General features: G+C 47.8%; 1 protein-coding gene and 1 long non-coding RNA gene across 5 annotated transcripts in view; both read right to left on the bottom strand.

Annotated features, from left to right (window-relative positions):
* The window catches only part of LOC132239867 (uncharacterized), a 566,058-nt gene that overhangs the window by 177,625 nt on the left and 375,863 nt on the right, over positions 1-12,570 (bottom strand). The gene's annotated exons all lie outside the window — the stretch shown is intronic.
* EYA2 (EYA transcriptional coactivator and phosphatase 2) overlaps positions 1-12,570 on the bottom strand; it is a 209,784-nt gene that overhangs the window by 24,544 nt on the left and 172,670 nt on the right. For all 4 annotated transcript variants that reach the window (XM_059706857.1, XM_059706858.1, XM_059706855.1 and 1 more), the window contains one exon: positions 4,842-4,931. In XM_059706857.1, the coding sequence (XP_059562840.1) occupies positions 4,842-4,931 (90 nt within the window). The remainder of the gene's footprint in view (positions 1-4,841; positions 4,932-12,570) is intronic.

Consider the following 12,570-nt stretch of genomic DNA (forward strand, 5'->3'; position numbering starts at 1 on the left):
AGCTCAATACATGTCAGTGCTGGGCAAGTCAGCCTCTTGGTGCCTCAGTTTTCCCACCTCTGAAATGGGGACATACAGCAGTATTTACCTCCGGTGGCTGTTTGTAAAGGTTAAATGAATGCGTGCAGCTGAGCTCTCAGTACATGTCAGCTGTGGTTGTGTTTGTTATCCCCTCTGTACCCTCCACTCAGCTCCAATGGCAGGCCACGTCCCCCTTTCTAGAAATGCCTTCAGATCTTTGCTCACCTTCAGGGTGGGGAGTGAGGGGCTTTCTCCGTTCAGTGTGGTTTTGGTGGTTGTTATTTGTGGTACTTTTGTTTTGCATATACAATGCGAAGATCTGACTCAGGAGGAGTTTCCCATCTCTCACCCGCCTTCTACGTTTACGCTGGGAATTTCTCCTCCCCTTGCTGTCAGTGCTTGCTTGTCCTCCTCCAGGCTTCCTGGCTACTCCATCCATCCCTGCTCTTCCTTTGATCCCACCCTCTACAGCACTGTGTAAGGCTAGATTTCCTGTTGGGGATCTTCTTTCTCCGACCAGATGGCAATCATTTTCCCTGGGAAAATCCACAGCATAGCAAGTAGGTACGTGCAAGGACTATGGGGCCAGGCCACACGTGCCTGAATGTTGCCACTGCCATCTGTGTGACTTTGGGCTGCTCACTTATCCTCTCTGTGCCTCAGTTTCTTCACCTGTAAAATGGGTGTTATGGAGTGCATTTTGTAGTCCCCAGTATGGCTGTATTTGGGGATGGGACCTCTAAGGAAGTAATTACGGTCAAATGAGGTCATAAGGGTGGGGGCCATGACCTCACAGGATTAGTGTCCTTTTATTAAGAAACATTAGAGCTCTCTCTCTCTCCCTCTCTGCACAGACACTGAGGAAAGACCAGGTGGAGACATAGCAGGAAGGTGACCTTCTACAAGCCAGGAAGAGAGTCCTCACCAGAAACCAGATTTGCAGGCACCAGAATCTGGGAGTTTTGCCCCCAGAACTGTAAGAAAATTAATTTGTGTTGTATATGCATCCAGTCTGTGGTTATTTTGTTATGATAGCCCGAGCAGATCAATACAATGGGGATAATAATAGTGAGGATTGTTAATATATAAACTGCTCAAGACAGTGCCCGGCACATAGTAACTTCTCAGTGAATCTCAGCTATGACTACTGTTATCACCATCATAACTGAAAATACAGTCCATCTTGTCTTTGATATGCCTCCCTGGCTCTCCTCCTGAGTGCCTGGGAGCCTGGGGACCCCTGATTTAACGCAGATACCTGTTTCCATCCTTGCCTCCTCTGGTCTGTTCTCCACCCAGCAGCCAGAGGGAGCCTCTAAACCGTAAATCAGATCATAAGGCTGCCCTGCTCAAAACCCTCCAATAGCTTTTTGTCATCCTTAGAATATTATCCAAAGCCTAACAGCCCAATGATGGCACAAAGACCCCACGGGATCTGCCTATAACCCCCGTTGATCACCACAATCCTTCCTGTTCCTTCTGCTCCAACTACCATGTTCATGTAACCTACCCCAGGGCCTTTGCACTGCTATTCTTGTGGCCTGACACACTCTTCATCCAGATTCTCACCTCCTTCCCATCTCTGCTTGGATGTCAAAGAAGCCTTATGTGGATAAGCCAAGAAAAATAACAGCCCTTGTAGCCATCACCTCCCTGACTCAGCTGGCCTCCCTTTGGAGCCCTCACTCTGACATTATATATGCAGTTGCTTATGGTCCGCTTCCCCGGCTGGAAGGTCAGTGCCTTGAGGGTGGGGATCTTGCCGTGTTTGTTTGCCTCTGAATCCACAGCACTTAGGGCAGGGCTAACAGAGGGTGATTCTCCCGAAATGGCTGCTGACCTCCTATTTGCAGCCGGGCGGCAGGCTCAGGGTAGAAACGGTCTGACTTTGTTCCCTAAACCGACCATCCTGCGGGAGTCTGGCCTCCACTGGGCTCCCACAGGCCTTGGGCCTCTCCGCAACCCCAGTGGCCTCCCTGGGAGCCACAGGAGGCTGCCTTTAGATTTCTACAGGACTCCCTGCACCAGCAAGCGGTATGTTTTCACTTATGTGAGTCTTAACTTCTCCATCGTGTAACATGGCTTCAATCCTGCCGAGATGCCCTGGGGGCTTCTGGCACTGGGGACATTTTTGAAAAATTTAGAGAATAAAAACAAACTGGTTTCCCCGAGCAGCTCCAGCTGGTAATTAAGGTCCTTCTCCAGGAGGTGCCACCTTGCCTTCGGGCGGGGAGGAACAGGAGGGCAAGACGCTGAGGCATGGCTCCAAACACACGCCAATCCCGCAAAATACCTGCTCCGAGCCTCAGGGTCAACCAAGACTGACAAATGCCTACTGTGTGTCTGGCGTTTTTACTTCATGGGAGCTTCAGACTCGTAGATCTACCTGTCCATTTGGTATCTCAAACCCCATGTGCCCTTGACAGAAGGATGGACTTCCCCACTGCACGCCCCCGTCTTCCCTGTGTGGCCCATCTCAGAAATGGCACCATCGCCCAGGTCGGACCAAGCCCAGGAGTCCCTCTGGCTCCTCTCTCTCCTCATCCCCACACCTAGCCCATCAGCAAGCCCTCTGGGCTTCACCTCCATCCCAGAGGCCACCTCTTCTTCCCACCTTGATCCAACCCATTTTTCCTCTTTTGCTTGGACAACAGCAATATCTCCTTCTGGTCTTCCTGCCTCCACCTTTCCCCTCCTATTGCTCATTCTCCATGTAGTAGCCAGAATGGTCTTTTAAAAACATAAACCAGGCCATGGGCACCCCCAGCCCCATGGCTGTCCACAGTACTTACAGATAAATGGATGTCTGTGACCATGTCGGCCCGCGCCGAGGGCTCCAGGCTCATCTATCCCACCGATCCCGCACTCCCTCACTCACTGCTCTCAGGTGGCCTCCCTGACCCCAGATGATTCCACACGGGTGCTCACCTCAGGGCTCTGCACCTGTTGCTCCCACCTCCCTCGATCTCCACCCTGCCAGTCCTGCCGGCTCAAGTGGCACCTCCTCCAGAGGCATTCCTGGCCCCCTGAGAATGCTGGCCACCACCCTGCCCCCTCGCACCCACCGCTCACTATCACATCTCCTTGTTTTATTTTTTCACACCCTTTTCACTGCCACAAATCCTCCTGCTTATGGATGTGTTTGGGTGTTCACTGCCGGGGCCAGGGACATTCTGGGTGAACCAGACAGACGCGGTCCGCGCTCAGGAAACTGACATTCTCAGGAGGAGACGGGGCACAGCCAAACCTTCGTTCCCACTTCGAGGACCAGGAGCCTCCATGTTCTGGGTCAGGTGAGCTGGGTTTCCTTCGCCGCCTGCAGCCGGGAGGCCCTGACTATGCCGGGCTCCACAGCACTTGCCGAGTTCACCCGCCGTGCTTGTTTTGTACCCTGCTTTACTCTTCGTTTCTCTCCCTCCCTCTCCCTCCTCTTCCGTTCCTCCCCCTCTCTCTTTTACCCCCCAAGACACGAGGGGCCATTTCAAGAGAAGCCTGAACACTGTCTTTGGCTAGGGCCTGGGCCTGGATGCTACTGGCATTCTCTTGCTTCATCAACACGTTTCCACCTCAGTCCTCTCTTTGAAACACATGGTGGGCAGAGAGCAATTCCTCGTCACAGACAGGAGGGCCGAGGCCCAAGCGGCCTGCCTAGACTGCACAGAGCGCAGACGGACGCTTTCAGTGAGGACTGGCCCCCTGGGCCCCGGGGGCTGCAGGCCGGGAAGGTAACCGGAGTCCTTTCCTGATGGTGAACAACAGTAAGTGACCTGGCTGGTCGATGGGTCTGGAACTCGGAGCCTTTATATTTCTGCTTCACGGTTTAGTCCCCAGTGATTTCCCCGGGGGGGGGGGGGGCGGGGAGGGGGGGAGATATTCCTACTAGGATCAGTAAAATTGTTCTTTCACAAGCAGTTTTATTTTAGGTTGCCCTTATTTTTCAATCTGGTAAACCAACAATGAGAATATAGTTGATAAAGCCAGATCCCTACCTCACTCCTCTGATCAGCCAAAATAACCCTTTTCACCTTGGAGAAAGCTGCCTGCCCTTTCTTTGGGGGAGGTAAGCAATGCATGATATTTCCCTCTTTGCTTTGGCTGCCAGGAAGCTCAGGGATTAACTCTGAACTTCACTTCAATAGTTAGCTTGAGCTGGATTTTTGGGGTACAATGCCTTACCCTAGCTTTCTATTCCTTTGCTGTAGTAGTTCCACTGAAAATACGTTTTCCATGTGAAATTATGTCCAAACCGTTTTGACACAGGCTGGATATAAGCAAATGAATTCAATTGATTTCTGAAGCGCCTCTCCCCCTGTGTCCTATCTCCTTTGAAGGTTGCTTAGGGGCACAGAAGCAGATACTTTAAGTCCCTCTGCTTGCTCCCTCTCTTTGTAAAACATGTTTTCAGGGGAATGTAAATTGTTTGTAAAACCTTCCATCCTGGCCCACTGCTAATTATTACTGACCCAGGAGGATCTGTACTAATTTGCCTTAATCAACTTATTAAATAGCAAATTCCAGGAGGAAGACACGCTGCAGCCTTTATTGGATTAGTAAGGCTGCCAGGGGACGTCGCCGCTCGAGCAGAGAGAAAGGCCCATTAACTGCTCAGGGACGCTGGGAGATAATCCGGTCAAGTGTGTTTTCAATAAGCTGTCGCTGGCCATAGTTTTGTGCCTTTTTGGGGGTTGCTAGCACAAGTTTCTAGCCTCCAAAGGAAAAAGGCGGGGGGAGGGGGGGAAGAAAAGGCAGCATCTCCTCCCCCAAACCAGACGTAGGGGGTTACATATGGCGAATATGAAACAAAATAAGCAATCCCAAACCTCCAGGTCATTGAAGAACAGGTGCGTGTCCGCAAGGTTGAAGATCATTTCTTCCATCATCAGGCCGATGCGCACGGACGTCGTGGTGTCCTGCCAGAAGGAAGAGGGAGGGTCACGTGTGAGTGAGCCTTGTCATGACAGCCTCCCTCTCCCTCCTGTCCCACCTCCGAAAGGCCTTTCCTCAGCCGCAGGGCCCGCACCCGGCCTAGGTCGTGTCTCCGCGTGGGGTCAGGGTGCTAACGTTACACAGCTTCTGCGATTTCCCTTCTAGTTTTTCATCACTTGTGTTTACCCTCTTAGTATTCCAACCTCCCCAGATGCCCCTGGATTTGCAACCGTGTTCAGTGTTGCAAGGACCAGAGTGGCTCTAATAGAGAGGGCCCTGGGACATGTGTCTTCAGGGAGGCCGAGAGATTTCGGGAAGGCAGTATAAACCACGTATTATCTACTGGTGATCGAGGATGCTGGCTCTCTCTCTACAACAATCTCTCTGTGGAGGCTGCCTTATTCCTCCTGGTGTTTTATTTTTATTTTTTTAAAATATATTTTATTGATTTTTTACAGAGAGGAAGGGAGAGAGATAAAGAGTCAGAAACATCGATGAGAGAGAAACATCGATCAGCTGCCTCCTGCACATTCCCTACCAGGGATGTACCCGAAACCCAAGTACATGCCCTTGACCGGAATCGAACCTGGGACCTTCCAGTCCGCAGGCCGACGCTCTATCCACTGAGCCAAACCGGTTTCGGCCCTCCTGGTGTTTTAAATGTCACTGGCACCTAACAATGGAGATTCATTTAAAAAACAAACACGCAAACAGAACCCACTATGGTGCCTCCATACCAGGGCCAACGGGGCAGCCATCAGAACAATGAAGTCACGCTGGTGCTGCTGACATGAAACTGTCATGAAGAAATATGCTATGAAGGGACAGAAGCCGGTTATGTCACAGTATCTGTGGGGAGCACACTGGACAACACACAACACATCACTCCCCGCCTCTTGTCTACACACATGGCGTGTAGACTGCACTACCCTTCACCCATATCTGGGATCCCTTCCTGAAGAGTCTCCCTGTAGGAGGTGATGTCTACCAGGGGTTGGCAAACTAAATCTCACCTGTGGCCTGCTTTTGTATGGCTCTTGAGCTAAGAATGATTTCTGCATTGAAACTTTTTTTTTTTTTTTTTTTTTTTGTTGAGAGAGAGAGAGAGGAAGGGAGAGGGAGAGAGAGAGAAACATCAATGCAAGAGTGGGACATTGATTGGCCACCTCCTGCACATCTTCCCCTGGGGATTGAGCCTGCAACCTGGGCATGTGCCCTGACTGGGCATCGAATCAGGCAACCTTTTGGTGCATGGGACGATGCTCAACCAACTGAGCCACACCAGCCAGGCTGATTTCTGCAGTTTTTGACAGTGTTTGTCTATGGCTACTTTTGTGCCTTGAAGGCAGAGGAGAGTCACTGCAACAGTAGTTGCTCTATGTCCCGCAGAGCCTAACATATTTACCATCTGGCTATTCCCAGTCTGCTGGCCGGATGTAGACCATCCCAACTGAACTCAGGTGTGATCACGTGACTTGCTTTGGCCAATGATATCTGAGCAGAAGTAATGTTTCACTTCTGGTCAGAAGCTTTAAGAGGCAAGTGCATGGTTTGCTCTGCTTTCTCTGTTCCCACTTCACAAGACTAAGTGCTCCAGATAAAAGCTACCCTGACAGGCTGGGTTCTAGAATAAAGATGATATGTGTCGGGGCTGCAACAGATCACAGTGGACATGTATCATAAATGAGAGGTCGATGAGATGTGGGGGATGTTTGTTACTGTAGCATAACCTCACGGATCCAAACTGATACATGTGGGAAATATGCAGCATCAGGTTTCTCAAACCTGGCTGCACACTGCAATGATGTGAGGAGCATTGAAAAATCTGAGGCTCAGTACCCCACACCTGTAAAGTCAGAATCGCTGAGGGTGAGGTCTGGGCATTGGGAATGTTGAAAGCTCCCCTGTGTGATTTCAATGTGCAGCCAAGGTTAAGAACCACTGATCTAAAAGGATATACACATTTAGGCATATTCCTGGTTAATATCTATTACATGTTTTCTCTGTGCCACTTTATAAATATTAACATTTAATTCACACAAAGCACTATTATTTTCCCATTTTACAGACGAGAAAACTGAGGCTCACACAGGTTAGGTAACTGCCTCGAGCTCACATGGCTAGGAAGGGATAGGATCTGAACCCAGGAAATCTGGTTCTAGAGCAGCACTGCTTTTGAGGAGGTCTTGGAGGGGCCGGGGATGGGGTGCAAAGGGGACCTTGTACTGTCACTCTGTATACCTCTCTTTCTGTTTGATTTTTTTTTTTTTTACTGAAAGGCTGTATTACTCCTATTATAAAAATAAAAATTAACAACATCCACCCTTTTTGACCCTTAAAAAAAAAGGGAAAGAAAGTGTAGCTGGTGATCTCAGCTTCACACACACCACTGTGAAACATGAAGTCCAGGCACGCAGCCATTAGGGGAAACACCTCATCAGGGTCCCAACCGCCAAAGCTTAGCACTCCGAGTCCTGGCTGGACGTCGCGGGGTAGAGGACTCAGTGAAAAACGAAGAGAAAATGAGGAAAACAAACTTTTCAGGGCCAAGGAGGGAAGCACTGTGTGACCTGGGAAAAGGTTTGTGGGGTGTTTTCACACATTACTCACACCCAAACCATTTCACCTCTGCAAACTTGCACATTCCTTGTAGGCCAGGCTGTCTGAACACCGAACCACCAATGGCCAGCCCTCGATGCACTGACAGGAAGCGAGAGGACGCTGCCATCCACACTCAACCGCTGAAAGGACTGACTGAGAAAATGTCAACTCCCAGGCCAGCACATAAAACAGGAAAAGTAATTATTGTGTACAAAATGGCTTATCTGTGAAACATATTTGTGTAGTTACAAGAAGGCAAATACTCTATGTTGATAAAGTGATGATTTATTGATATTGGGAGGAGGTGAAGAGAAGGCTGCCATGGGTGTGATGGGGGCAAGGATGAGAAAAAAGAGCTGAATTCTTGTCTTCTAGTTTGGGAAGCCAGAGATCATGCCTTAAATAGACAAAAAGAAAAACCAAGAAGTAGTAACACAAGTAGGTTACTTAGAAATTTGGAGGTAAATACCAAAAGAATCAGCAAGCGTTGAAAGTTGTCACCTCTAGGCAGAAAGAAAGGGGGGTGGCACTGGGGACTGCTGTTTTTATTATATTTCCCTTTGGAGGACTATCTGAGTTTTAAACTATATGCATATATTTCTTGGATTAAAAAACTAAATTTAAAAAAAACACATTCTCAGTAATTGCACTTTTCATTATCTATCCTAGAAAAAAACCCATACATGTGAGCAAGGAACACGTAAAAAGATGTTCATTACAGAATTGTTTATAAATAGCCAAAGAATTGCTTGTCCAGCCAAAGGAGATTAGAGAAATGAAATCTCTCTCTCTATAAAAGTCTAAGTGACCAAATGACCGAACGACCGTTTGACCGGTCACTATGATGGGCACTGACCACCAGGGGGCAGATGCTCAATGCACACATCCTCCAAGGGGTCTCAGATTGTAAGAGGGCGCAGGCCAGGCTGAGGGATCCCACCGGTGCACGAATTCATGCACTAGGCCTCTAGTAGTAGTATATTCAACAATAGAAAACCAAATTCAATGGAAAGAAATGAATCTGACTTCCATGTATTGACATGGATACACACAAAAAATATTATTGTGTGAAAGAGCAGTAATCTTCTAAAAGTTATACACTGAATATTATTACCATATATTAGAAACACATAAAATGTTCTTACATATTTTCCATGGGCACTTACATATTTATAAATATCAGAAAGGTTATACCTAGAGTCAGAACAGCAATTACTCCTGGCAGACAGAGAGGAAGGAACAGGAATTGGAGGTGATGATCAAAGTAAACCAGCATTATCTAGAATATTCTAAATTTTTTTAAAAGAGAAGGGATTCAAATAGTTATTGTATAATTAAAAATTAAAGTAACCCTAGCTGGCGTGGCTCAGTTGGTTGGGTGTCATTGCATGCATCGAAAGGTTGCCGGTTCGATTCCTGGTCAGGGCACATGCCTTGATTTTGGGCTCAATCCCCAGTAGGGGGTGTGCTGCCCATCAATGCTTCACTCTGGCATTAATGCTCCTCTCTCTCCCTCTCCATTCCTTTCTCTCTGAAAAATAAATAAATAAAAATAAATAAAGAAAACAAAAAATCAAAGGTGCCCAAATGTTTCTGAGGAGAACCCTGAGGATACCAAGCTATTCCTTGAGCATTCTCGTTATTTCTAGTTTTCCTAAAATTTGCTTGCACGTTGCTTATTAGGTTGTTCTGAACTGTGGAGGTGAGAGCTCCTTTCAAGAGGCAGAAAAGTCTGGAATAGCCCAAGACAGTGGTCGGCAAACTCATTCGTCAACAGAGCCAAATATCAACAGTACAAGGATTGAAATTTCTTTTGAGAGCCAAATTTTTTAAACTTAAACTATATAGGCAGGTACATTGTTATTAACTTAATTAGGGTACTCCTCAGGCTTAGGAAGAGCCACACTCAAGGGGCCAGAGAGCCGCGTGTGGCTCGCGAGCCGCAGTTTGCCAGCCATGGGCACAAGAAAAGCCCAACTGTCCCAGCAGTTAAGTAATGCAGAGTGCTACCCTAAAATATATTTAGGGCCAGACCACTTCATCCAAGTAGAAGATGTTTTTCCAGGGTTGCAAAGACTGAGAAAATAAGAAAAAAAGAATTGGTGGCGACTCAGCATTAATGAAGTGAAGTACACCTGGAATAAGGGTAAGACGAAAGCCATCGCTTCATCGTGAGCCGCCTGCTGAGTATGCCCCTGATATAACCCAGACACACACCGCCCCGGTCTGGGCTTCAGTCACCCTGTGCAGCTCAGAGCGTGAGGACCCTCTGTCTGACCCAGCGTGTCACCCAATGAAATAAAGCCTCACGCCATGTTCCTCAGCTAATAAAAGGCCACTGACCCATTCGAGTCCGCTCTGATCCCTCTACCATCTACTGTTGCCATGAGGATGACATGAGATGGCACGTGTGTAAACACCAGCCTGACACACAGCAGGCTCTGCAAGCGCCCCTCATTGTCAAAATCCCGCAACCCACTTTCTTGCACCCTTAAGCAGAGAACATGTAATCAGACGGTACCATCTCACATGAAAACCATTTTCTCCATCATTATATACTCTTTGGAGTAAAGAGAAAAAAAAAAATCAGTGTTTAATTTCCTAAACAAGCAACAGCAGAAAGAGATTTGCTTTTAAGAAATGATCAGTTTAAACCAGAACAGAGAACTGAGAAAAGGGAATTTTTCCAAAGCAGGCTTCAATTTGTACCTGGTCCGTCCAAGGACTGTGCTGGGGGCGGAAGGGGTTGGGTGGATGGAATGTCATCTTTGAGAGTTTGGGGGTGGTTCTCTCCCCGGGAAGGAACCAATCAGACTAGGGCACTGCAGTTTTTTTTCAATGCGCCCTAATGTTCTACAGATTCTCAGGGTTTGGTTTTGATGATGGCGAGGTGGGCTATGCACCCATTCATTTAGGAGGTTCAGAGCACTGGGCACCCCCTCCCTGGCCCCAGGCAGACGCTGAGGGCCTGGACGCCGTTCAGTAACCTAATTATCACACATTCTTGGCTAAGTTCTCTTAATTAGAAGAGTTGGTGGGGACTTTCACCATATGGACTGCTCTCAGATCTGCCTTGGGAATCAGTAAATTATTTTGTGACGTATGGTTGCAATTCCTGAATGGAGGGGAGAGGGTAGGAGCGTATAAAAGAAAGTCTTTCTTTTTTAAAATATATTTTTATTGATTTCAGAGAGGAAGGGAGAGGGAGAGAGAGATAGAACCATTAATGATGAGAGAGAATCATTGATCGGCTGCCTCCAGCACACCCCCTACTGGGGATCGAGCCAGTAACCACGGCATGTGCCCTGACTGGGAATCAAACCATGACCTCTGGGTTCATAGGTTGATGCTCAACCACTGAGCCACTTCGGCTGGGCAAGAAAGTCTTTCTAAAAACAAAATCAATCTGATGTCACACTCAAATGAGATAAATGGCATGTGGATTCTTGGAGGTTTCAAAACCCGAACGCAAAAGTTCATCAGGGTTCAGATGAGAGCAGTTGGGTCTCCACCAACCCCAACTTCCAAAGCTCCCCAATTCAACTGCATCCCTACAGGTCTACTTCCCAATCCCCATAGGATTAGGAGGCAACCATTTTCATTAAAAATAAGCGATTGGTTGAACGGTCGAACGAATGGCTGGACACTCAGCATATTAGGCTTTTATTATATAGGATAGTTTGCTAATCCCTAGAATAGATGACAAAATGTCAAAGTATGTCATATACAGTAATGGTGAACTTCTATTTCGTTTGGAGTATATGTGTGTGTGTGTTTTATATTGCGATGATTATTACTACTGTTACTTTGTGACTTGTTTGAGGTCACCTCCAAGAGGCAGTGTGGGGACAGGAGCTCAGATTCCATAATCCTCTGGCTATGCCATGATGCCTGTCCCGGCTTCCTTGCTCCGAGAGCGGGTTGGCCTTTCATGGCCCAGCTGCATGACAAGAAAGAAGAGGTCCCCTCAGGCCGTTATAGTATCTGGTGGTCTCCACTTGAACTGAGCCATTTAAATGATTTCACTTGGGGTCCCTGTCTGTGCAGGAAAGGTTTAACTCAGCAGGCCTGGGGTGATCAAACCCTGCACATTCCTAGGAAAGATCTGTCTTCAAGACTGGCCTTTGGCTGGCTCCTGGTAGATGAGCAGCCCTGAGCCCTGAGACCACACAATCCCAGTTGCCCTGATAGTTTATGCTAACAATGTGATTTATGGGGAACACCTGTTTTTGTTCTGGGGGGCTGGCATCTGAGTAGCTGAGGTCAATCCCAAAGGCACACATGCCTATGTCATTGACCCCAAGAAGACCCTGGACATCAAAGCTCAGGTGAACCCCCCTGGTTGGCAACGCTTCCCGCGTGTTGTCACACATCAGTGCTGGGAGAATGAACTGGAGTGCGGGTGCTCCACTGGGTGGGAGAGGATGCCTGGAAGGTTGTGCCTTTCTCTCGGACTTCATTCCATGCGCGTTTCCCTTTGTTGACCTTAAGATGTTTTCTTCGTCACGAACTGTAACCGTGAGTATAATAGCTTATAGGTCCTTCTCGTTACTCATCCAGCCGGAGGGTGTCTTGGGAACGCCCACTGCAGTGTCTTTATCAGACACCTTGAAAAAGAGGCAGCATGATAGTGTGGAGATACGTAACCTCTCTGGGAATGAATTTCCAATTCTGTAAATTAGCGGTTAATCATTTCTAGTAAAGAACATACCCAGGATAATCTTACTTCATAGGCCTGGAGGGATCATAGTGACTGGTTCAGGATGGTCATGTGGTCAATGGGAGCCAATGAAAACTGGCTCTAGGCCTTTAGCTATAAATATTGGGAAAGAGGAATCTTCTTAATTCTAGGGAGGCTCAGTTGGTAGACTCCACACTTGAGGATGCTGGCAGCCAGCCTGTCATGAACACAGGCAGAGCCTTCTTGGCAGTACACACATATTCACATGAAAGTATCTGGGGATCAGATCCCATTGCTCCTGAAGTCTACCGTATTTTTCCATGTATAAGACACCCCCATGT

This window comes from Myotis daubentonii, chromosome 8 (genome assembly GCF_963259705.1).
Source record: "Myotis daubentonii chromosome 8, mMyoDau2.1, whole genome shotgun sequence".
NCBI lineage: Eukaryota > Metazoa > Chordata > Mammalia > Chiroptera > Vespertilionidae > Myotis > Myotis daubentonii.